This window comes from Mytilus trossulus, chromosome 6 (assembly GCF_036588685.1).
Source record: "Mytilus trossulus isolate FHL-02 chromosome 6, PNRI_Mtr1.1.1.hap1, whole genome shotgun sequence".
Lineage (NCBI taxonomy): Eukaryota > Metazoa > Mollusca > Bivalvia > Mytilida > Mytilidae > Mytilus > Mytilus trossulus.
In genome coordinates, this window is record NC_086378.1 from 86,691,039 (window position 1) to 86,718,524 (window position 27,486).

General features: G+C 32.3%; 1 protein-coding gene across 1 annotated transcript in view; it reads right to left on the reverse strand.

Annotated features, from left to right (window-relative positions):
- LOC134723091 (E3 ubiquitin-protein ligase rnf213-alpha-like) overlaps positions 1–27,486 on the reverse strand; it is a 113,246-nt gene that overhangs the window by 39,010 nt on the left and 46,750 nt on the right. Inside the window, exons 39-65 of the mRNA XM_063586731.1 lie at positions 26,719–26,826; positions 26,398–26,483; positions 25,787–25,984; positions 24,697–24,823; positions 22,751–22,924; positions 21,845–21,981; positions 21,186–21,393; positions 20,394–20,772; positions 19,590–19,731; positions 18,939–19,279; positions 18,321–18,487; positions 17,338–17,559; positions 16,787–16,998; positions 16,530–16,632; positions 15,093–15,193; positions 14,485–14,670; positions 12,375–12,632; positions 11,797–11,920; positions 10,058–10,326; positions 9,211–9,331; positions 8,501–8,617; positions 7,887–7,994; positions 7,545–7,598; positions 7,055–7,246; positions 6,555–6,660; positions 5,389–5,423; positions 4,933–5,030 (exon numbers count right to left, since the gene is read on the reverse strand). Of these exons, the coding sequence (XP_063442801.1) occupies positions 4,933–5,030; positions 5,389–5,423; positions 6,555–6,660; positions 7,055–7,246; positions 7,545–7,598; positions 7,887–7,994; positions 8,501–8,617; positions 9,211–9,331; positions 10,058–10,326; positions 11,797–11,920; positions 12,375–12,632; positions 14,485–14,670; positions 15,093–15,193; positions 16,530–16,632; positions 16,787–16,998; positions 17,338–17,559; positions 18,321–18,487; positions 18,939–19,279; positions 19,590–19,731; positions 20,394–20,772; positions 21,186–21,393; positions 21,845–21,981; positions 22,751–22,924; positions 24,697–24,823; positions 25,787–25,984; positions 26,398–26,483; positions 26,719–26,826 (4,373 nt within the window). The remainder of the gene's footprint in view (positions 1–4,932; positions 5,031–5,388; positions 5,424–6,554; positions 6,661–7,054; positions 7,247–7,544; positions 7,599–7,886; positions 7,995–8,500; positions 8,618–9,210; positions 9,332–10,057; positions 10,327–11,796; positions 11,921–12,374; positions 12,633–14,484; positions 14,671–15,092; positions 15,194–16,529; positions 16,633–16,786; positions 16,999–17,337; positions 17,560–18,320; positions 18,488–18,938; positions 19,280–19,589; positions 19,732–20,393; positions 20,773–21,185; positions 21,394–21,844; positions 21,982–22,750; positions 22,925–24,696; positions 24,824–25,786; positions 25,985–26,397; positions 26,484–26,718; positions 26,827–27,486) is intronic.

Consider the following 27,486-nt stretch of genomic DNA (forward strand, 5'->3'; position numbering starts at 1 on the left):
GAGCACATGTAGCACCTCAACCGGCCCATATCATCTATTAAACTCGGACACATTAATATTGGTGGATGGACTAGAGAAAACTCTGATTTAAGAATAGGCATTATAAACGCACTTGAATGTGATATTATTTCAGTGTGCGAAACTCATTTACGAGCGAAAATCAATATTTCAATGGAGGGTTATTCATGGTATGGTTTCAACAGATCAGAAATACACATAAATGCACCTAAATCTTCAGGGGGAGTCGGCATTCTTATTAAAGACTGGATATTTGAAATTTTTAAAGTTTCAGTGATCGACAAGTTGTTTGACGGAGTTCTCAGACTTAAACTAGAAAGTCGTTCTTCAAATTATAATTTCTTAGTGTTCTCATGCTATTTACCTCCAGAAAATTCTAATAGAGGACGTGACGCCCAGAGCTTTTTGTACATTTGCTTACTCAAATTTACATGAACTGCGACAGTGATGGCATTTTCCTACTTGGTGATTTTAATTCGCGGATCGGATCCATGTCTGAAATGCTGTTTGAAGCCGAAGAAATTACAACAAGGAACCAAATAGACAATTGTGTAAACCAGCATGGTCACGAATTTATAGAATTTCTAAACGAATCAAAATTTTGTGTATTGGTCGGTAGATTTGCAGACGGGGATAATTATACTTCAATATCGAAGAAAGGTAAAGCGGTAGTTGACTTTATATGTGTCCCCCAGGACATGTTTACAGATGTTAAATACTTTCGAGTGTTAACGGTCCAATCAATTGTCGATGACTTTAAATTACATGATCTTATAGGAAGTAAATCAAAATTACCTGATCATTCAGCTATTGTGTCGAAATTCAATATCACGCGTCACTTCCTCGCAACACAGACAAAAGATACATGTAGCTCTTGTTCTTGTTTTAAACTCAATCAGATCCCGTTAGATTTTATGACCAGTGATATTAAACGTACTGCCTTATTGAATTTGATAGAACAGATTGAACGTTGCAGAGAAACCCAGGACAATGTTGATAAAATTTACACCGAATTGTGCTCAATTATTTTTTCGGAAATGACAGACAAAATCCCGAAATCTGAATTTAACGGCTCAAAGAAACGCTTTAAGCAGAAAAAAACGTATTGGAATGGACAATTAATGGACCTCTGGAACAAAATGACAATTAAGGAGAAAGAATTCACTCGATGGAAAGGTACAAATCATAAAATTAGAGCGGGATTACGGAACAACTATATACAAGCACGAGATATGTTTGATAAAACATTGCTGGGAACTGAGCGAGCTTATAGGAGAATGAAAGCTGTAGATATTGAATCAATGACTACGAAGAATCCTAATGACTTTTGGGAGAAAATTTGAAACCTTGGTCTGAGAAATTCTAAAACTATACCAGTTGAAATTGTCGATGAATTGGGAAATATTGTAAAAGATGAACAGTTGGTGTTTGATAAATGGCGAATAGACTTTGAAAATTTATACAACGGAAGCAACAGTGACGAGTTTGATGATGAACATTACGATCGTGTAAAGTCTCATAAGTACCAATTAGAATCTTATATGGAGGACCCTTTATTTGCTCCGAATGAATATTTGAACCGCAACATTACTCTAGATGAAGTTAACAGTATCGTTATGCACGCCAAGTCAAAGTCTGCGAGTGGTTTTGATGAAATCCCATACAGTGTTCTGAAATTCCCTGTAGTGATTCTTCAGATAAACAACTGCCTATGAACTACAGAGGTATAAGTCTGCTATCATGTATAAGCAAACTGTATAGTGCTTTCATTAACAAGCGAATTACGCATTATTTAGAAAATCAGGATATACTCGCAGACGAACAGAAGGGCTTCAGAAAAAATGGATCTTGTGAGGACCACATTTACACGCTGAACAGTATTGTCCATAACAATAAGTCTCTCTTTGTTACGTTTATTGATCTGAGAAAATGTTTTGACTTCATAGACAGAGATATGATGCTGTATAAACTACTCATACACAACATTGATGGCAAACTGTACAACTCTGTGAAAAGCATCTATCAGAATTCTGAGTCTTGTGTCCGATTAAATGGCAAACTTACAAACTGATTTGACTGTAAATCCGGAGTGAAACAGGGGGACAATCTATCCTCGACACTTTTCTCAATATTTATCAATGATCTTGTAAAGGAATTGAACGATCTAAACGTAGGAATAGATTTAGATAATAGAAAATTGTCAGTCTTATTGTATGCGGACGACATAGCCATATCAGCGAAATCGGAATTGGACCTTCAATGTATGTTAGATAAACTTCACCAATGGTGTAAGCGATGGCGAGTATTGATTAACACTGAAAAGTCGAAATGTATTCATTTTAGGAAAGGGAAATCGAAACAAACTGAGTTTAATTTCACCATGGGCAGGAACCAGTTGGAATTAGTTAACGAGTACAAATACTTAGGTATAACATTTAGCTACAACGGCAGTTTTTTGTCAAATATGAATCTTCTTGCGAAAAGTGGCGGACGAGCGCTTGGGAATATAATTGCTAAAATCCATAATATGAAGGACTTTGGATATAAATCATATGAAAAATTATTCAACTCATGTATTGTTCCTATACTTGATTACTCATCTGGTGTATGAGGATACCGAAAATATCAGTCAATAGACAATATTCAGAACAGGGCTATTCGTTACTATTTAGGAGTACACAGATTTGCACTTCTCCTTGCTATACACGGAGATATCGGCTGGATCCCGGGTCAGTATCGTCGTTGGATCAATATGGTGAGATACTGGAATAGACTCATTCGATTTGACAACAACGGCATCACCAAATTAGCATTCAATATTGCCTATGATCGTTGTAAAAGTAACTGGTGTAGTGAAGTAAAGGATATACTAGACCAGCTTGAACTAGGACATTTTTACGAACTGAAATCAGAGGTCGATTTATCTTTGGTTGAAACTAACATTTTTTATCTGTATTCAGATATCTGGAGGAATTCCGTCCAAGACGTTTCAAAATTACGAACATATAGGAACTTTAAAACAGTCTTTGAAACTGAAAATTACGTGAATTTGAACTTGAATAAAATTGAGCGGTCACAGTTAGCGCAATTTAGAAGTGGAATTTTACCATTAAGAGTGGAAACTGGTAGATACTCAAACGAAAGTGTGGAAGAAAGACTATGTATATTTTGTAAAAACCAAGAAACTGAAACTGAGTTCCATTTCATGTTTGATTGTCCATTGTATATTGAATGTCGAGTTAACTTTTTTGGTAAACTTTTAATTGAGGAAAATTTCACAGATTTGAATCATGCTGACAAATTGAACATTTTAATGTCTTTCCACATAAGAAAATTAGCAAAATATATAGTTGGTGCATTTCATATCAGACGTCAGTTGTTATATAACACTTAATTTTTTTTTTTTACATATTTAAAGCTTAAATTTTTGTTTACAAATATTTTTATGTCTATATATTTTTGAAATTTTTTACGTCAAAGAAAGATTAGAACGTGATATAATTGTTTAATAATTTTTTTACTTTATTTGAGGTGACTTATAGGTCCATTGGGCCGGGTGTATTACTATTTATCATATATCATATGTTTATAATCTGTACATAATTTACACATGTCACTATAATAAATAATTTACTTACTTACTTACTTACTTACTATAGTTTTCCATTTTATTTTTCTCAGTAATTGTTTTATTGTTAAGTAACAGCTTGGGTAAGGGCTTCGTTGTTTACCTTTATACACAACAACTAATTAACTATGTACTTTGTAAAAGTTATAAGTTGATTGAATAGAAAATATTATAACAAATATTATTGGATGCCAAATTGACTTCAAATAGGTGCCGATTTGAGTTGAACATTTCAAATCCTCTGCGATCGTTTACGGTATTTTCTTGAGAAACCCTGTTTTCGATCATCAAACAGAAGTAGAAACTGTTTTAAAATGATTCTAGAACGCTTCATGATTGGTGAAATAAGTTTAATTCACTTAAAAAACAATTTTGAAACTTTGCGGTGTTTTGAAAGGAAGTTTAAAACGCACGTGTAAAAGAAGAAATTAACCGGTGAAAGTCGAAATCCGTACATGACAGATATCACTATAATACGATTTTGAAAATAAAAAAGTTCCATCCTTTTGTAAAACAGTCTTTAATATACCTATCACATTAATGTTTGAAGGGTCTAAGCTTATACAAACCAATTTTAAGTCGGTATGAAACATCAAAACGGAATGAACAATAACCGATTACGTTTTGTAGTTTACAAATTCTAAATGCATTGAACAGAAAGGAGAAATTTGTAATGAAAGGTTTAGTTTTTATATTTATCACTTTTAATTTGGTATTAAATGTAATAACTTATTAATATGAACGAGTTAAAATAATTAGTTTGAAAAATCATAAGAGCGCCCTCTACAATATCAATAACAAAGAAGGCGGAATGTAAACAAACAACCTCGCCGCGAATATTGAACTTGTTCTCTTATTTCTTGCTAATTGTACTATTTAGTGCGCATCCCCACTGGAAGGTCCAATTGTTGAGAATAAAAGCACGGACTATACAAGACTTCCTATGGACATGTCAACATTTTTGCTGTACTAAAAAAAATAAAGTATGTAAACTGGTTTCCGTCCGACTAACACACTTTGTTCTAGTGTAGCGGAATACAAGCAGATACCAGTTAGTTTGTAAAATAGTAAATATGAAACCAAGTGCGGTAGGCGGAGGCAATAATCGACTTCCTGTTGTTCCGGTCAATAGTAATGGAAGAATGCCGCTGACGCGTCATTTTCCAAAAACACATATGATAGACAGCAATCTTTGCCAACCACTAACTAGATGCTTTGGTTTTTTTTCATTGTTTTGCTGATGTCTCATTGATGTTTACTTCACGTTCTTTTTATTATCAACATACCCAGTATCCTTGACATTACCGGCCAGCAATTTATGACCTTCTCCCCCTATTTTCTCTCCACAACCTCTGCAGGTTTTAATCTCTTGAGGATTTCCACACTAAAATAAAAATAAAATCCTTCCAAATACTATACAATAAACCTTATCCATATTTGTCAGCCATTACTGGACATAACACAGGTTTGTAAAATTTGATATCATAATACAAAATATCTGATGCCACTACTTTGATCACTATTTAACATGTAATGAACAGAAATGATGATTTTTTTTACTTGTATATTTGAGTATATGATACTAGTTGCATGATATGGGTTGTTTAGGATTTAATATATAAAAGGGTTTTGATTTCATTTAATGTAATCTCCACCTAAAGAATAAGTCAACCAATTGTAAAATTTTCAACAATCAAATATTTACAGTTTATTTCTCCACTTAACAATTAATTTGTACTCACATTACCAATAACATATCCATGGCCATTTGGACATCCTATAAAATAAAATTAGTATAATATAGCTTTAAGAAATATCAACATTTTTTAATTTTACTTTATCTTTATAACATTTCAAAGCAATTCCAAATTCATTTATGTGAGGAAATACCTCAAAGTTTTCATAGGGTTGACTTATGCTTCCTTCTCATTTTATCCACATACATTAGTACAATGGAACCTACTTCCAACCTAAGCAATACTTTGTACAACAGTTGCCGGCTTTAAAGAGCTGATTTAATGAGAAGATCATTACATTAGATTGCTTAATACTTGTTTGTAAAAAGTAAAATCACAAAAATACTGAACTCAGAGGAAAATCAATACGGAAAGTCCATAATCACATGGCAAAATCAAATAACAAAACACACCAAAAACGAATAGACAAGAACTGTCATATTCCTGACTTGATACAGGCATTTTCAAATGTAGAAAATGGTGGATTAAACCTGGTTCTATAGCGCTAACCCTCTCTCTTTAATAACAGTCTCATCAAATTCAGTTATATTTACATGATGCGTTAAAGAAACAGTCACAATTAATAAAATAGTCAAAATATGGGTACATCAGTCATCATCGCATAACAATTTTAAAAGGGACAATTTAACAGAACACAAAAACATCTATCTACGAACACATGGATTGACTTGAGTGTCTGACATTGTACAACAATACTTTATTTTAAAAGAAATACTCAGTTAGCATTATAACTTATCTTCCCTGATGCCTTTGATCATCATAGAAAAGCATAAACAAAAATGCAAACATATACATGTACAAAGCATACATTAGTCAAGTAAAAATGTTCAATACAGCTTAATTCAAAAAATGTTATGAAAAAAACAAACATGATGAAATTATCAGTATTCATTTTTTTTTTAAACAGGTTAATTTTAAATATATAATCTGCTGTTTTGTATTTGAAAGAGTTAACATTTGTAATGTTTCTTAAAGAAATAAGCAAATTATTCCACAAGAATGGTCCAGAATACATAAAAGATTTTTTAAACAGTTCTATTTTTGATTTAGGGAGTATGAGGTTTCCTTGAACAGCATTTTTCAATGGGTATGGATTTTTGTTTGGAACATCTTGGAATTTGCATGAAAGATATGATGGGGCATCTACTTACTATAAAATGCAAGGTCGTAATCATCTGGGTTTTTTGTTTTTTCTGCAGCAAGAGCTTTCTGTAAATCTATAAAGTCGTCCTGTGGCATAGTTGGGTAATATGAACCCTATAAAGTAAAAGATTAAACAAAACTTAAATTCATACTATCCGGTCCTTCCATTTGTACAGATGTTAGATAAGATGATCTTTATTTCAGACTCAAAAGCGTATCTATATACATAACACAAAATATCCTTTGTCAAAAAGATAAGTTTACAGGGTTATTAGGGCTAAATTAAAAATATAACACATTGTACCATACTTCTAACAATGTTGAAGAATACACTGAATCACTGAGAATTGAACTAACCATAAGGATTTCAGATTCTTTCAAGCAACTTAATTTGATATGAGAAATCCATGTTTTGATAAAGATGCCATGACACAACCCCTTCGACAAATAAAGTTTTTAACGCCCTTTACTGGCTATACAGTCCTTGCACGTTCCGTACAACACTCACCACCATACTGGTAGACTCTAGTGCTATTTTCTTTAGTGGTGTCAGTAGGGTTCTCTCCCCTGGAATCTCTGACATCAGAGTAAAATAATGTGTCAACAGACAGAAAATATTTTGTTCTGCTAGATCCATTCCTTTGGTTATATTTCCTACATACTTCCACACAGAATTATTCAGTAATCTCTCTGTAAACTCCTGTTAAACATATGAAAGAAGAAACATGACATTATTTTTTTTTATTTGTATTATCTTTTGACATGTTAAGAGTTTTCCTAATAATTTTTGGTCTTTGAAGTTCAGTTTTTTAATAGACAATTTTCTTTTACTTTTATGGTAAAAGGAACTACAATAGTGTCAATTAGTCTTTGAATTCTTTTCATAAAATTCTATAATTTTTAGTTTGGTGGGGTGTTAATATGATTCAATTTTTTATAATTTGACAACAACTGCACTATCCTTGTGAATAAAGGTTATATGTGTGATATACTCTTACCTTATTTTTCACCAAGGCATGGTTCATTAAGTGTTCACTTAGAACGGTCTTTCCCTAAAAAGGAAAAAAATGTTCACTAAAAATTTTGATATCATTCCATTTTATTATATAACTTAAGGAAGATTTATATTTGATGATTTGTGAACGACCCTTGTTCATTCCAACCGCTAAAGTAACAATGTAAAAATTGTAAAAAAAAATTCAAAAAATTCAAAACAGTACAATTCAATTAAAGTTAGACATTCACATGGGAACATCTAATCTGAAATGACAGAATCATAATGGTACTGAAGTATTTCAAGTTTTAAAATAAGTAAAATAATATATAAAGTTAAAACACACCTTGAGAGTTAATTCCTGTCGATCTTCATTGTATACATTCTTCATGCAGATCTCTCTGTGTATAGCCAGTGATAACTTTATTCTAGTCTGCCATTTTTTACTAGGATTCTGTAAATATAGAATATGTGTACATAAATGTGATTACAGACTGAACCTCTGAAAGAATAAAGGTAAAAAGATATCATAAGACCACAGTTTGCAGTTCATCATAAAGTTTCATCACTGAACTCAAAGATTATTTTATAGCTAGCACAGCAACAAGAATGTGTGTGATCCACAGGACCAACAAAGGCATTTCAGAGTGTTATTTTGTCTTTCTTAGCTTGAAATAATCAGGCCCGTAGCCAGGAATTTCCAAAGGGGGGTTCGTTGGACTCACAAACTCGACTTTAACAGTCACAATTCGAACAGAACATTGACTTTAACTTGTTTTCAAGGGGGGGGGGGGTCATTCGAACCCCCCGAACCCCCTTGGCTACGGGTATGATAATGGTTTGTAGTTAGCAAATCCACAGACCAAATTTATTCTTATTCATAAAAGAGGTTATTTTACTTTGATTGTTAACTATATCAAAAAGAACATAGAGCTACATAGATCCTCATAATATATATACCAGTAAAATCTTCTCCAGTGTTTCAATCTGTCCACTTAACAATGTTGTAACTATAGTCTCCCTTAGTAGTTTGTAGTCATCTCCCAGAACTATATATCTATCATGGCATTCTTCAACCTGTTGTATCAAAATAAATTCTTTATTGCCAATTATCAGTTATTGTTTATCTATGTACAGTTTGATATTATAGTTTAATGAACCACTGACTTTTCACAGACTTTTTGTGTTCATGCAAAATGACCAAATTACTGTTCCATTGTTATTTGGTTCAGCTTTATGATGTAAATGCACAAATATTATTTAAACTGTAATTGTTTGTCTTGTGTTTGTTGGTAGAGAAATGAGATTATGCTAAGCTCAAATATTGCAGTGGCTGTTTTAAGATCCATCAAATAATGAGCACTGAAATCATTATAGCCCTTAAATCAGGACTTCTGTTCTGGTCTCACAATAACCAATTTAGCTGGCATGTTTTGATGAATGATTGACCCTGGACATGATTTATGGAAAAAAAAAATTGGAAATGATTTATGGAAAAAAAAATTTGGACATGATTTATGGAAAAAAAAAATTTGGACATGATTTATGGAAAAAAATACATTTCAATTCTTATCCTAACATAAGGAATAAACAGAAACTCTACACTAGACCACCTAAGGGATACACAGGTAGAGTTCATGAATACAATTTATTGTTATTGTCAGAATTACCTGTCGTCCTTTAAGTTCTGGTAGATTGACCCATCGTAACAGTCCTGATTCACTTTTTGCCACTATTGTCTGGTAATTGTCTATCCCATACTGTCTACACAATTGCTTTACAAAGTATCTTCTGCAATGTAAGAAAATGAAAAAGAATGACAATTTTATTTATCTATTGTTGACATTAACCTTCATTACTACTGTTTTTCTATTCTTTTAAATTCAATAATTGTTGAAAATGCACAGCAACTAACGTAAGCAAAATAAAACATAGCAAAGTTATAATAGCATGAAAAAATTATTTGTATTGTATACCGCTGTGGAGTACTGAATATAACTATTGAACACTAATATATTGTTTACTGACTATGTATTTAGTGTTATCAGTCGTCCCACTGTCTATATCACTCTGTTCAGCTCTTAATATTATTCTGTATCATGTCTTTGTGACGTCAAATACGTTGACCCAGCCTTAATAACTTTGACCCGGACATATCAGCGACGTCATAATGTTTGAACCGACGTTAATAACTTTGACCCAAATTTATCAAGTCATCTTTTGTGTGCTTGTGAAACAAAGAAAACACTTCTGAAACACGCAAATATAGCCTTGACATAATATGAAGGCTTTTTGATCTCGTTCGCTACGCTCACTCGACAAAAAGCTTCATATTATGTCTCGCAGCTGATATTTTACGATATCAACATGCAGATAACCTGATAATCGGTACATATCAAAATCTAGTGTATCATTTATATTTATTTTTTTACTTGATCCATTATATATTAAAACCTTTGTAGTAGGCTGCTAACATTTATAAGTATACTACAATTCAAAACTATAATCTATCCATACCTTGGCCATGGTGAATTACATTCATCACAAAGTCTTGCTGCTTCCTCAAAAAGACTTCTCATGGAGGCATCAGGCATGGATTTCTTTGATGTTCCATACAATTTATGAATATATTTGGCAACAACAGTCAGTGAAAATCTGACTCTAGAAATATGTCCTATTTTGTCCAAAATGTCAATATCACTTGAAATGTTTGAAACAGCCTCCCTTAACATCTGAGTTGCTGCAGCAATCTGTTCATCTTGGTCAAACTGCTGGTGCAATGAATCCTGAAGAAAATTCAAATACAAAAAAATCATAACATCAAATCACACTATTGAAGTACTTCAATGGTAAAATATTTCCATCATTTAAATCTTTTGATCATACCATAGTTGTCTCATTGGCACTTCTTATAATTTTTAAGCATATAAAATCAAATTTAATAGTTCTGTACAACAATTATTTAATTAGGTTAAGCCAATTGCTACAATTCTCACACATTTCAAATGATTCAACAACAAGAGGCTGTCACAACGACAGCAAACCGGATTTATTAGCATTTATTTGTGTCCTGGCAATATCACAAGAACCATTACTGATGATTGGTGAAAGTGAAAATTGTCAATATCAAATTTGACCTCTATTTTGTCATCAGTATCAACATATTAAAATTTGAAAAGCTTAGATTGAATGGTTTGTGAGTAAATGCAACAATGTGAATGGAAACACCATTTTACGATCTTTCAAGAACCATAACTCCTGAACGATAAAAGTCAAAATCGTCATTATTGAACTTGACCTCTATTTTGTCATCAGTAACAACATATTAAAATTTGAAAAGCTTTGGTTGAATGGTTCATGAGAAAATGCACGGACACGACTGGAAACACCATTTTTCAATCTTTCAAGAACCATAACTCCTGAACGGTAAAAGTCAAAATCATCATTATTGAACTTGACCTCCATTTTGTCACCAGTAACAACATATTAAAATTTGGGAAGCTTTGGTAGAACAGTTCATGCGTAAATGCACGGACACGACTGGAAACACCATTTTTCAATCTTTCAAGAACCATAACTCCTGAACGGTAAAAGTCAAAATCATCATTATTGAACTTGACCTCCATTTTGTCACCAGTAACAACATATTAAAATTTGGGAAGCTTTGGTAGAACTGTTAATGCGTAAATGCACGGACAAGACTGGAAACGCCATTTTTCAATCTTTCAAGAACCATAACTCCTGAACGGTAAAAGTCAAAATGGCCATTATTGAACTTGACCTTCATTTAGTTGTCAGTAACAACATATTAAAATTTTTAAAAGCTTTGGTTGAACGGTTCTTGAGTTAATGCACAGACAACATTTGATTGCCGCCTGCCCGCCGAGCATCCCCAATTTAATAATCGACATTTTTGTCACAAAAATCTGGTTAAAAATGACTTTTAATATTTTGGCAACACAAAATCATATGACTTTGATACTAAACTTACATAATGTTTGTTATGTCTATATTGGTATTTAAAAACATTAATGTTTTTAAAGGTTTGAATGATAAATTTAAATGATAATGATCGTGTAAGACCATGTGTCCACTGAAAAGAGCTAAATCATATAGAGAAAAACATTGGAAGAGTCCAAAGTTACCATTAGAGACAGATGGCCACTGGAATGAGGAGAATGCAGGTTTAGGTTTCAATCATGTATACATAACCATGGTATTAAAACCTTTGAGATCAGAAGACAAAAGTGACTTACCTCCATACACTGCAGAACAAGGAGACATAACTCCACCAACTGATGAGGATCCCCAGAGGTCTTGACTAAGTCACTAGCACTGGTAAAATAGGCTGATAAGTACTGATGTATTTCATTGTCACTGCTGAAAAGAGGAAACAGAAATGTCAAAATATTTAAAATCTGTTTCTACTCATTGTAGTCAAATGAATTACACATATGTCAATTTCTAAAAGACGTGGTAACTTCCCTTTGCATTATATTTATCACAACTTGGCTTCTGATCTAATTCTTCCTGTCTTGAATGATAGGCATTCTAAATTACATGCTAAATTTTGCTTGTATTCTTAATTTTGGTTCATATGTATGTTTCAGAGTTTAGTTTAATCTCCAGTTCACTAAACCAGTATACTTATTTTGTTAGGTGGCCAGCTAAAGCCAACCTCTGGGTTTCTTGCTGTGTTGAAGACCTATAATGGTGGCCTATTGGTGGCTGTTTTACTATTTTGTCAGGTTGTTGACACATTCCCAGTAATATTCTCTATTTCATTGTATCTGATGACAAGTTGTTTATGATAACAGTATGATTTCTAACGCACCTTGTCTGCATCAACTGCTGTAAGAGGAATGACCTCACGACTGGTGTGGGGTCAATAGAATCTTCAAATATGGTCAGTTCTTTTGACACAATTCTCTCTGCCCTCTTGGTCCTACTATGACCAGTGATATATGACAAGAGTTTATCTATGACTTCCTTGGACGGTGGTGTTCCACCAGAAAAACACAGCTGTGATACAACCTCCATAAAGAAACTATTACATCTTCTCCTGAAGTCATAGTACTTTTTCATTTCCAACCTGAAAAAAAGATTTGTAACACAAATTATTATTTTGCTTACTTTAATGCAATCATGAAAAAATATCATTTCAATGAAACTAAATTTGACTTGTGTAATGGTAACAGAATACATACAATAAAGGAATCACAAAAGGCTGTAAGAATTTAAAAAAAGGCCATCTGTTTTGTCTTGAAAGAAGAATCTGTTGAACAAAACCAAACACTAAAACATAGCATGGAAAGTACAAACTAAACATGTTCAACCTGTCTAAATAAATCATTCAAATAACAAGTGAAACTGTAATGATATCCCCCCTACCTTTTCCCAGGAATTTGTTGAGTGATGAATCTGAAAATGCATCAGACAGTATAGCTGACTTATATGCATCCTGAAACCAATTTCAGAAATCTAGTTTTGAAGTTCCTGAGAAAGATTCGATGAAAAATATTCATGGGACAGACAGATGGATGAACAGACAGACAGAGGTAAAACAGTAAACAGTCCGAGACCACAATTTTTTTGTAGTGCATTTCTTTTAGAACATAAATGAAAATTTTTAAAATCCCACCTGCGCTTTTTCAATGAAATTTATACAGTGTCTTGTACTACTATTGGGACAAATTATATTAAAATTATAGAAAACTTCATCTGCTCTAATTCAAATATGGACAATTTTATGTTAAGGGCGTCTTGCAATCTTTTGACAGCTTCCGAAGTGCTAGTTTTTAACCTTTTTCAGCTGAACCAAATGACTACTTTCCTTTAAAATTCTGGACCAAAATTTTCACCGCCATACTTAAGAAATAATTCCTTCATGTCATGCTCTATGCTCATTTTAACATGGGTAGGCATTATATTTGTCGATATTTTACACTGAGCGTTAGCGAGGTGTAAAATGTGGTCAAATATAATGCCTACCCATGTAAAAATGAGCATAGAGCATGACATGAAGGAATTATTTCGATTCTAATATGACAAATACAATATATTTATAGGTCGAAGCGTACAAAATTACCGTAAGCATGATTGGCTGTTCCCGTGTCCTCCCCGAGGAGTCTGTATATTACATTTACAAACTACAAGCAGTGCAAATATATGTTGTTTGATAAAAATATGTAATAAAAGTTGATGTTTGCTGCTTAAATGTAAATATGAAAAGGATAGCGATGGAAATTACGTTAATATAAACAGTAAGTCCGTGCACATGTGTCAAACATATTTTTTGTGCTGATTAGAACACGGCTTTGTTTACAAAGCGTAATGCAATTTGAAGCATTAAACATGGAGAAATAAATTTGGAAGTGTATAAAAATTAATTGCAAGTAACCCACTGTCAACACTAGGGACTATATTTGTGGACAACGAAAATCAAGGGACGACAATTGTGGTCTTAAATACCCCATGTTTTTTTAAGTCAGGGCTTAGTAAAAGTAGAAGGTGTCTAAGGACACCAATGCAAGCTTCAAACAAATGAAAATGGGACAGACGGACATACAGAAAGACAGAGGGTGAAGGTTAAGGTGGTATCGACCACTTTCACTAAAATTAATTTGGCTCGTTTAATTTTCATGAAATTTTGTCAACTTATTTACTTTGACTCTTTAACAAAATTATATTTTGAACCAACCGTTTTGTCAGAAAAATTACACTGGTTATATAGCAATTTGACAAACACCAATTTTGATGATTGAGAAGCTTAATATTCCTTTAACAACACAATGTAATTAAAATGTTTAGTTGACTTTACACAGTTATCTCCCTGTAGTGTTAGGTACCACCTTAATACCCCTATCACCTACAATGGGAACATATAAAGAACACACTAAAGAATGTATCATGTAAATCTATAGAAAAGAAAATCAAAATCTTACTTTGTATCAGAAGTACTAGGGTCCAAATCTTTTGGGAATATCTCCTGACACTCTTGTTTTGGACATGTAAAGTCTTCTGTAGTTACAAGTCCATGGAAACATTTTCTACATACCACATGCTCACAAGGAAGTCTGACTGGAGCTCCCTCTATCATCATCTCACACTGAGTACATTTGTCTTGCTGGCTGCAAATAGAAACAACAAATTTTGATGAAAAATGTGCACTCATTAATCAAGTTTATAACATCCACAGTGGCTTGCACATGAGACCCTTTTTGATTCCTTAGTTTTTTTCTTGCTGACACATATCCTGGTAAACAAAGGTTTTAATAAAATTGAGAATGGAAAAGGGGAGTGTGTCAAAGAGACAACAATCCGACCATATAACAGACAACAACAGAATGCACATTTGTGTGATTTACTAAGAAAAATACTTCAGATCTAACAGACAGAAACACAACAGTCTGGGAGGGAAATAAAAAATATAATTCTATAAATCTTATTGGGTGACTTTTTTTTGTTTGACATGGAAATGTGATAAGATGCATTATTAAGATTCCAAGGTAAATTTTGTCGTGTTAAATGTGTTAAATGATTTTTTTTTTACCCAAAGCACTGTGTTGCTATGTCCTTGTTGCAGAGTTTCAAGAAACTTTCAACTTTCTGGAGTGACTGGATGGTTTTCATATCAGCCTTCTCTCTGAGCAACTGGAAAATAAAGTATAAAATATATCCGTGAAAGTCCCCGAAGGTACAAACACTATTGCAAAATTTGTCCCAAACAAAAATGTGTCCATAGTACACAGATGCCCCACTAACACTATCAATTTCTATGTTAAGTGGACAGTTAAAGTGGTGTCAAAAGTCTAATTTGGCAAAAAAATAGAAAAATCATATTATAAGCAACATGAGTACTAACTATGTTTCAAGTTGATAGGACTTCAATTTCATCAAAAACTACCTGGACCAAAAACTTTAACCTGAAGCGGGACAGACAGACAGACTAATGGACGGTAGAATGGTTGCACAGACCAGAAAACATAATGCCTATTAATGGGTCATAAAAACATCCAGGAAAGTCCCAGAAGGAACAAAAACTATTGCAAAATTTATCCCAAACAAGAATGAGTCCGTAGTACATGGATTCACCACTTGCACTACCATTTTCTATGTTCAGTTGATCTTAAAATTGGGTTCAAAAGTCTAATTTGGCATTAATATTAGAAAGATTATATAATAGGGAATATGTGTACTAAGTTTTAAATTGATTGGATTTCAAATTTATCAAAATTATATACGCCCGTCATCTTGTGTGGAAGTTTATGCATTAATCATAAATAATTTCTGAGGAAGTTTTAAGCAAAAACCATATATTGTTTTTGAGATACATGTGTAACCTCACCCCCCTCCTTTTTTATTTTACAAAAAACTAAATATCACTAAAATAGTTTTTTTTAATCAAAACCAAAAGGTATACAGATCTTAAGATTAATATAACTAAGAAGTGTGTAAAGTTTTAAACAATAATCAAAAATCGTTTTAGAGATGCGGTGTGACATGTGAAAAATACCCCCCCCCCCTGTTTTAGTTAAGAAGTGCCATAGATCAAAAAGTTTAAATCTTATTTTCACCAAAAAGTGTACAGATCATTTGACCATCATAAGGAACAAAAATTTTAAGTTTCATGAAATTTGGAAAAGTCGTTCTCAAGTTACAGTGCAACATGTTTACGCTGGACAGACAGACAGCACCGGACATTTGTATACCATAATATTCCCCGTCAAAATCTTGACGGGTGTATAAAAACTACCTTGACAAACATTAACCTTAAGTGGGACAAATAACCGGATGAAAAAATGGACAGACAGATGAACAAACAGATGGAAAACCTCAACATAATGCCCTTAAGGTAAGTAGGGCATAAAATAGAGGATATACTATGGTCCAGAAAACATTACTTTTTTGATTTTTGCAATCCTCAATTTTTTCAAATGTGCTATTTATATCTGTTTTGCATCATTTACTAAATAGAATAGTTACTTACACCCCAGAGTGTCATACATCGTTTGATATCAAGATTTTCCTTTCCAGTACTGCATACATGTTCTATCAATAACTTCACCACCACTGCTCTGGTCCACTGACACCTTATAATTATATATTGAAAAATTATTTCAAGGATTCAAGGATTGAATTTCAAAAATTAAACTGTAATAAGTCTATTTTTCACTTAACATATTGAAAAACTTTCCTATTGCTTAAACAAGTAAAGATGAATAATCTTTTAGCATTAATTAATACCTTGCTTCTTCTATTCCTTTTGCACACCTCTCTCCATATTGACAGTCTTTGTCCTCAAATTCCTGATTAAAATGTCCAAAAATCCTTTCTACAACTGGTCTGTAATCACACATTAGTCTCATCCATTTTGTCCGACCTTCTGTCATATTCAGCTCTTCTCTGTGTGGCTCAAGTTTACCCATTAACATGTGAAGTGCTAGTATATCTATAGTCTGTAAAATGATTGGCTTGTTAATTCATATTTCACCCATATGTTACCAATGATTTTGTCATGCAGTAGTCTTATAGGGCAAAGAACAACACTACTGTTAGTTTAAACATATCTTATTTTTCAGAAACTAAACAAATTATATAGACACAAATTTTACAACATTGTTATGTCTTCTGCAGAAGTACATCTTTCAATGACATTTATAAAAGACTCATTTGATACCCTCGATACTTTACTAGTTTCCATACTCTCAGATTGCCCGACATTAAATGTTCTACCTTTAACCCCATCCATTTTGATACAAAAAGGAAATATGATTTCTATTTTTCAAAATGCTTACAATTTCGTCCTGAGTGACTAAATAAGCTGTAGACTGTTTCTGTTGATAATCCAGTGTTTTCTGGCTGCATTCTGGCCATACATGTACAATGTTTGAAAAGTTTTTAAACCTTGTGTCATGTTGAATAAAAGTCATGTGACATCCTACAATTGAGGGTAGCATTCTTCCAAACTCTCCATGAATCAGTTGTCGACATCCAATCACTACACTTTCACACATCAGCTAATAAAAGAAAAGTAATGAATCAGTTACAAAATATTCTAAGCTGTAACAAAAACATCTATACATTTCTGCTAACTAAAGAATAAAATTAATAATTAAATTTTATAAGGTCTTACTTGTCCAATAATTTTTAATGTTGCTCAAACTTTGATTCACGAGTTAACAAAATATTTCATAAATATTCAGTTTTCAGGAATATTAATTTTCCATCAATAACATATTGTTATTCTAAACCTTTACTGGAACCAGGCAATGACCATAAGAGCACTTTCAGTCTATCAGTGTGCTTTAATTGGGTTATTGTTGATTAATCATTAATTTTATCAGAGGCAGATTTAGCGGGGGGCCCAGGGGGCCCCCCTTTTTGGGAAAAAATTTGGTTTCTTATATAGGGAATCACTGAAGCGTGACTTGAGTGGGCCCCCTCTTATGTCAGTCAGTGGGCCCCAACTTATGAAAATTTCTGGATCTGCCACTGTTTATGTTTAGTGTTTGGGGAATGTTATCTTTTCATTCAATGTGGTGGTGGCCATGCTGTTTTTGTCTTTTTTCCTCCATAGAAATTTTCTGATTTATCAAAAAAAAACCACTGCCAATCACCAGTCTGCTAAATGTTTTTTATTAAAGTTTTTCTTGTTTTTACTATTTTTAATTTGAATACTAGCATTCATGTATTATACTCATGTAGCTTATCAATCATTATGTGTGACTTTAAATTTAGTTGTCTTTGTACTTAATTTTTCAAATAAATAATAACTCACACTGCATTCCTCCTCTGACTGCACAGGATAAACCATATGAATGAAATCTTTAAGATATGCCTTTAGAACATCATGGATATATGTGCTCTCTATACTATCTAGAAGTCTACCCAATGGTATAGACTGGAAGATTTCTGAAGCCTTCACCACCACATCAAAATCAGTGTCTGTAAAGTAGAAGTAATCATGAGCAATTAAGTATCAATATAAGTACCCAGTGCAGGTTATGTCAATGAAAAAGCAACTAAAAACCCCAATTAAAATAAGAAATGTGTAACTAATCAAAATTAAAAAAAAAAAAAACCTGCACTTCAACACACCTTTATGACATACATTCTTGAAAGAAACTGCTCCAATAATATACTAATTTTTTCAGTTTATATGTGTATTATGTGCACATATATGATAACCATAGGGAACTATATTTCAGTGTGAATACATTTAGTAACATTAGCTAACCTGTCCTGTTGTAAGGGAGGGTGATGCCAAAGTTAAGATTTAGAACAAGTTCTAATCTTTCCAAAAACGTAAAACCTTGATCACAGCATTACACAAATTCGTATAAAATTATAAAAAAAAAAAAAATTAATTTCCATATTAAACGGTTGATTTATCTACCTTTGATATCTTTTGCATCAATTGTTTTTCTCAAAACTTCTTCAATCTGACTAAAAATAATCCAGGAAAATGGCATACAGGCTGAGAACAGTTTTCCATCCATGGATGTTGTTTTCACAGAAACTTCATGCAGTTCTTTTTGTCTTGTTGGTGATACCATTAATGAATATTTCAGATTGGTCAATTCTGGATCATTTAGAATTTGAGACCAAAGATTGAACTGCCAATCATTGCGGTTTGTATTAGCTAGTATATCTAGATTTTTGTTTGTGTCGATGAAGGCTATAATACCAGCTAAAACAGGAATAACTTTAGATTCTAGACATTGAAGGGCAAAGTTCCTGAAAAAGAATATGTATACTTTAGAATGATTGCATACAAAAAGTTAATGATTTAGATTTTTAAGCCTTTTTCAGTCCACAATTATATAAATATATAAATATGAATATTTTTTAATTTCTCCTGATATTCAGCCGACTGTGAGCTGTGTCAAAAATGTTTTGTCATATCAGAAGTAAATTTCCATGAATGTTTTTAATATATTATTAAAATGAAAAGTTTTATTTTTGTAAAAGGTAAGGTTATTTTCAGGAGTAAAACTGTGATATCAGTATGATCTTAACCAGTTCATAAGAGTAGATAAGTACAAACCTAAAAGTGCCAGCTCTGTTTACATTTTCTGGTTTAGCAGCTTCTCTGGCCAGCCAGTTATTTACTCTTTGGGCAATCTTCTCTTTTTCCTTCAGGATACAGGTTAAATGTTTTGCAAGTCCAGACAAGATGGTCAGTTCACCTGTAAACAATAAGCATTGAAGCTTTGTATGAATTATTTCATGTATCTACAGGGTTTTCTTCAGCCAACCTTCTATTATACTTTGAATAGCTCTCTTCTGTACTCTGAACATAGTTCTGGTAGGAGATAAGCATCTTTAACTTTCAAAGTAAAATATCAGGAAAGCTTATTCAGAGATATATAAAAACAGAAGATGTGGTATTATTGCCAATGAGACAACTATCCAAAAAAGACCAAAATGACACAAACATTAACAACTATAGGTTACTGTACAGCCTTCAACAATGAGCAAAGCCCATACCGCATAGTCAGCTGTAAAAGGCCCCGATATGACAATGTACAACAATTCAAACGAAAAAACTAATGGCCTTATTTATGTAAAAAAATGAACGAAAACACAAACACATGAACAAACGAAAAACACTATAGGCTACCACAAAAATATAAACATGATAGTATGTTTACTAAGGATAATTCAGTTCAAGTAGAGATAAAGATATTTTTTTCACATTTTTAAAAAGATGAAGACATATGCAAAGTTTATATATATACATTATATTACAAATCAATTATATTTAACACTACAGTAATCAAGGATTTGATTTAAACCAGACATATGCCTCCATTTCAAAACATAAAAGTTTCTAATATAAAAGACAAACCTGTTTCATTGTGTATACAATTTAGAATTAACGTTAGTCTTTCGATAGCTCTTGAAGATTCAGATTCCGAGTCTTTCACATTTCCTACAGCAGGCTGAATACATTTCTCTATTAAATATTCAATGTTAAACTGTCTCGTTGGTGCAAAACTTCTTTTACTAATCTTTTCTTCTAAGTGTATGTCTGTCAAATCTATATCCTCTGCTGTTTCCAGTCGTTCACGATCTTGTTCTTCAGGTTGTCTTTCCCTTAAGCTGAGGTTATCTCCATTAGAGTCTAATAGAGCACTAACAGACATTCCATACATATCAGAAATAGAGGGTAGCTCCAATGGGGGAGGGTGGATGTCATCTATGTGAACAGAATGCCATAACCCACACTAAAATGAGAATGTCAAATAACTTGTAGAAACAAATATTGAATTATAATTTCTTGTCGCTTTGCACATCTTCATAGCATGTCCTTAGTATCTTCAAAGTTTCATGAGATTCTGTTGTGTGGTTTCAGAGGGGTTGTAATGACAAACTTGAATTAGTATATTTATGTCAAAAGTTTAAGTTCAAAAGCTACTAGGTAAAAAATTCAATCATAATTTCCTATCAATCTGCAAATCTTCATAGCATCTCCTTAGTATCTACAAAGTTTCATAAGATTTTATTGTGTGTTTCAGAGGAATTACGATGACAAGAACAGGCCTGATGACCGACTGCAAACAGACAGACTGATAGACAGACTAAAATATTATTATACATTACACAACTTTGTTGCATGTGATATAATTAAAAAATATACCTGGAAACCAGTAAAGCTACTTCCAGCTATCCCTGGCAGCTGTATTAGAAACACCACATGGATGTTCAATGTCTGGTCATGTATCTGTTGTAATTCATCCTGTAAAGCGTTTCTTGCACATGCTATCAAGTCATTGTTCTGATCACCACTGTCACATTGTATAATCAATAGAAGGTCTCCAGTAGTATCTTCTTTGTCAAAGAATGCCCTGTACAGAATGAAAATAGATTATGTAGGATATTGATACTCAAAACTTTGATGTGATAAAAGAAAGAAACAACTGAACACTAATGTATTCTCTTTAACTGTTGATTCATTTTTTATTCGTTGGATACCAACTGTCGTGGATTTCATGGGTACATGTGAACAACAAATTTTAATGTTCAACAAATGTCAAAATTTTTGTTGGGTTGTATGCAGACTTTGCCAAAACGACGAAATCAAATATTCACGAATATGCAGGTTTTCATCAATCCACAATTGGTACCCATGAAATAAATATGTAAAACCCGAGCTTCAAAAATAAAATTGTGTTTTTCAATGTGATGTATGACAGATAATGATAATGATTCTCTGCTGATTCCAGAAATATAAAGAAGATCAGAATCAGAGAAAATTTCAGTTAAGGTATATGCCAATTATAATATAACAATAATTACTTGATCTGTCTGCTAAACTGTTGTTCTGTATCAAATGATTGAAGATTCAGTAATTCTACATTCTTTCTCTGAATTGGTATAACTTTACACAGGATTTCAATATCTGCTACTGAGAGCAACTTGGAATTAGTTGTGATCTGAAAAATGTATTTTGATGTTATATTTTAGCTAGAATTAATATTTCACTTTCTTAACTTTTTCGTTATTACTTAAAAGGAGAGAGTTCTTACATATCCAAAGGGTTGAAAGAACGAAATAGTATATTTTTAAAAATCTATCCCTGCAGACTTTTAAAGTTGCAACCATCATTTGTTTAAACATAGTAGAATATTTGTGTCACAGATGACTAGGATATGTTCAACTTCTCATCGCCTAAATCATGTTCTCTTTAACATGACTGTGACATTACTCAATGTTTCTTACATCAGCAAATTCCCTTGCAATTAGATACATGATAGGTGCTACTGCTTTTTTAAAGGAGCATCTGGAGTTTAAAGATGCTCAAGCTTAAGCTTTCTGTGTAGTTTTTTGTTTATTATTTCTTGTCTTTTAATTTTGGATTTAAGATTGCTACTTGGTATATTCTATCTCCTGACATATGAAATTGGTATATAAAAGACATAAAGCACATTCAGAAAATATAATGAATTTGATTTATCTATCTTTGTCCATCATTAAAGATGAACCTATTCTTAGTACAGATAGATTCATACAAAATGCAAAACTGATGCAATTTCCGATAAAATAGTGAATTTTACTGGAAAATTTTGATATATGCTAAAGTAGTATTTTCTCGCTGTGTTAAAGATCCATTGGTGGCCTTTAGCTGTTTTCTACTCTTTGGACGTGTTGTCGCTTTGACACATTCCCATTTCCATTTACAATTGTATAATACATCTATATTACCTGAGAACGAATGCTGCATAGTTTCTGTTCTACTATCTTATAATGCATATAATCCTCTAGGCTTTCATGGTGCTGATCCAAGAAATATGTGTACAAAAACTGTTCATCTTCAAGATCAACCACAGCTGAAGGTGTTGCACACCATAAAAGTATCGTCTCTGCATCTGTCATTATCTATGATTTAAAGAACACCAGGAAATTTGATTTATTAAATTATAGTTTATACACAATACAATGTATCTGTTATCAATGATTTCAGCAGGCAGGTATCTAGTCTATTCTTAGGAAATTACATAACATCTATTTTTAGCTTAGTAGGAATAGTGCCCTAGAGGGGGGTTAGAGTATTGTTGATGAATTGAGAGGAAGCATCGTTGTATTTGATGCAATTACAATCAGTTATCCCACCCACCAGCCCCAACTACACCTGTGCATTAACTGGGTATTTAGCTTACATGATAGGTATGATATGGATGTATTAAAATATGTTAAAATTTAAAGGTGTTACTCTAGTTACAGTCAGACCAATATTGTGTAACTCTGACTGCAAGTTCTTGGTATTTCTGTTATTTCTGTTTAGAATATTCATATAGTTGTTTAGTTTGTTATATTTTCATTCAAGCTAAAGTGTTTTCATGCAATGCATTCCTGCGAAGTAATTGCTATATGACATGTTATATTTTCTTTTATATATCTTGTTTGTTAGTTTAAATATATATATATTTGTTCATCTCTTGTTTAGGGGCTACTCTTATGGAAATGATATGTGCCTTTTCTTTTAATTCCAGGGGAATCCTACTCCCCCAATTCAATAATACATCAGATAGGTTAATTCATGTTGAGGAACAAATTGTATTTTAAGTAGTATTTTTACTACGCTGGGATCGCCCAGGAGCAATTAGGTTCATTCCTGGGGATCGCCCCAGGAATTAGGTTCATTCCTGTCGAGGAACAAATAGGTTCATTCCTGGGGATCGCCCCAGGAACTAGGTTCATTCCTGGGGGTCGCCTCAGGAATTAGGTCCATTCCTGTCGAGGAAAATAGGTTCATTCCTGGGGATCGCCCCAGGAACTAGGTTCATTCCTAGGGATCACCCCAGGAAATAGGTTCATTCCTGCCGAGGAACAAATAGGTTCATTCCTGGGGATCGCCACAGGAACATTTTTTACTAATCGCTTATTTTTATTTTTCTCATATTTTGATAAGTTTTGAATTTATTTTCTCATATTTTGAATAGTTTGAAATGTTTATTTCAATTCTCTTAAGTGAATGAGTAGCCCCCAGAAAGCCAATAATGTATTATATAGTTTGCATACAATGTAGAAAGATATGTACTGTTATGATACAGTTTATTTTAATATTTAGTTGTAGTTTTAGTATGTTTTTGATATTTTATTAATAAACATAAATCTTAAATTGTGTTGTGTATAAATTCTTAAAATTAGGATTAAGCACAACATTTTTGAACAATTTATTGACAACTAATTTCCTTTCAAAATTTTATCAAATATAAAGAACATAGATAAAGTTTCAACCCCTGTTGCTGAATAATAAATTGTTTTAAATGTCTTTTTGCAAAAATGATGTAGTGATTTTCAAACATAGTTTCAGTCTTTTCATATTTCCCCTATACACTAAAATGGAAAATATGTTATCTAAGAAGGGGAATATTTTTATGTTATCAAAAAAGACAATGTTGTAAAGATAAATCTCTATAATAAAATATAACATTACTACTTTTTTTTAAATTAAAAACATTCTAATGCATACAAGTACGGTACACATATTTGAAAGGGGCCAGCTAAAGCCTGCCAGTGCAGTATTTAGTCACTGTATTGAAAACCCATTGGTGACCTTCAGCTGTTTTATGTCCTTTGGTCATGTTGTTATCTCTTTGACACATTCACCATTTCCATTCTCAATTTTATTACATCTTACAAAATACCTGTTTCTCCATTTGTGCTATAGTTAATTCTGTACATTTTAGTTCTTGACAAACATGTAGAATTATTGCAGCACAGGTATCATCATGGTAACCCATAAAAACATCCCCTTTTTTTTTACTCTCTTTCCTGCAAATAATATCAAAATATTGAATATTCAGCAAAAAAAAATATAAATATATATACCGCTTTGAATTTAACAAACATGCTGAGACATAATATGAAATTTTTGCACACAAAGGTAACAGTCCAAAAAAAGAACATACACGTAGGAACTATTTGGTTTTAAATATGTACTACTTTCCTGTATGTTCTTTTTTTAACCAGGCTCTATTAGGTGTATTACATTTTACTAAGTCTATCCAAATTATTTTTGAAAGAATTCTGCTTAAGCAAGGCTAGGGCCATCTTAAACTTTCAGTGAGGTGAGAATTTTTTTGCTCGTTGTTGAAGGCCTAACTGTCTATTTGAGATGAAAAACTGCAAAAAAAGCGATGTTTCTTAGATTTTTGTGTGTGCTTGTTTGCTGCATATGACCTGATTTTGTGTCATGTCCATATCCTTTGTTCTATTATAACTACCACATCTAGTCACATTAATGCCTTGTTCACACATACATTTAATGTGAATGGAATTCCTTAATCACTTTCTCACGCTATTCTTTTTTGAATTCTAATTGATTCAAATTGGCTAATTCGAAATTATCCAATTTGCATTAGAAATACATTTTTCTGAAAGTCATTTGGATAGTTAAGCAATATTTGATGCCCATTGCAATTTGAAATAGAATTGACTTAAGAAGGTAATCCTTTTGGAATGCGAATTAAACTAATTCGAATGGGAATTAAACTAATTCGAATTAGTAAATGCAAATTGAATTCAGAATTACGTGTGAATGCAGCATAATTTAACTCTAAACCAACCTTACTTTGCACACACCCATAAAAGGCTTATGTCTATGATTTAACCAAATTGACGATCAAAACAGACAACCTTCTACACATGAAAAAAACATCACTTTATCAACTTTAAATAAAGTGTTATATAAGTAAAGGGATAACTGTTAAATACTTTTATGCTATGTATAATTACTTTTTTATCAAGTATCTCAAGTCTAAGGGAACTTTGACCTCACAGAACTGTTGTGCCCATGTCTGTAACCTGACTGTTAGCTCTAACTGATAAGGTGTCAGCATGGTCTTCAACGACAAGAAATGTTTCTCCAGTCGGTTGATCAGTGGTATAGGAAACTTGTCATATACAATCTGTTTCTCTGCTACTACAATCAGTCTAAAAAATAATTGAATAAAAACTTCAAAAATATTCTTTCTGTACACACACAAAAAAAGGCTTATTTTAATAAAAATTTAAAACTGACATTGGGTTGAATATAAACAGTATTCAAATTATAAACTATATCATATAAACCTGAAAACATATTAAGGGAGAAATATTTCCAGAACCAAATTGTGACTAGAAATAAATGTCATCAATGTTACAAGTAAAACATTACTGTATCAAAGTTACTTGTCCCTAGGCAACTACTTGATATTCTATAAAGCAAATTTTCATAAGATAATGGCATTTTTTTAACGTAAAATTAGACTACACCAATAATTGCCTTTTATTTCTCATTTTACCAAAAAAAAAAAAAGAAAGTCATCAGGTAAGAAGTGCAATAATTTGAAGAATTAAAATTTTACCTGAATGCTCTATGTACTCTACATTTTACTCTGTGTGTTCCAAGTCCTAAGTCTACATATCTCTCATCACCAAACTCAACATAATACTGAAATTGTTGTATACAATTTATAGTCATGAAAATCTAGAAAACATTTTTTTTATTTTTCAATCTTTTTTTAAAACAACAAACATGAATTGATAATCTTTTTTTTTCTCAAGAAAATGGAGCTGCTCAACATTAAAATATTATCATAAAAAACAATAACTAAAAGAAAACTTTATTTTAAGTAACTGTCTTTACAAAATTATGTAGAAAACAACTTTGATGTTTCAATTCCTACCTGGTTGAGTGCATCATACAGACTTTCGTATAGATTCTCCAAGTTTAACAAGATAACTGTACTCCCAGTCTCCATACAAACTTTGATGCGGTTTATATTTCTACACACCTTCAAAATAATAGTCAAAATATTTCATTTATTCTAATTCTCTATGTCAAAATAACTATATGGAAGAGACTTATAAATCTTTCAACTGATTAAGGTGGTACCTAACACTTTCACTAAAATCAATTTGGCTCGTTTAATTTTCATAAAATTTCGAAAAAGTATTTACTGTGACCCTTCGACAAAAAAATAAAAATTTCAAAAAATTTGAACCAACCATTTTATCAGAAAAAATACACTGGTTATATAGCAGTTGGACAAACACTAATTTTGATCATTGAAAATTTTAATATTCTCTTAACAACGCAAAATAATTAAAACGTTCAGCTGATTTTACAGAGTTATCTCCCTGTAGAGTTAGATACCACCTTAAGCTGGTCTTTTTCACAACTTTTGTCCTCATTTTACACTCATAGAGTACTTGGTGTTTTATTAATCAGACACCAGTCTTAGACCACATACTAGTGACTATATGTTCTTTTGCCTTTTACATTTTTGTGCTGGTGTCTCATAATTGGATAAACTGGGTCAGTCATTTTTTATACAGAAAAAAGTTCAATCAATTTTAGTTATATTTTGAAATGGAAATCATGTTCTGTTAAAAATCTTGAGTTGCAAAACAATAAAATGACAATTAACATCTTAAAACATTTAGAGCAATGT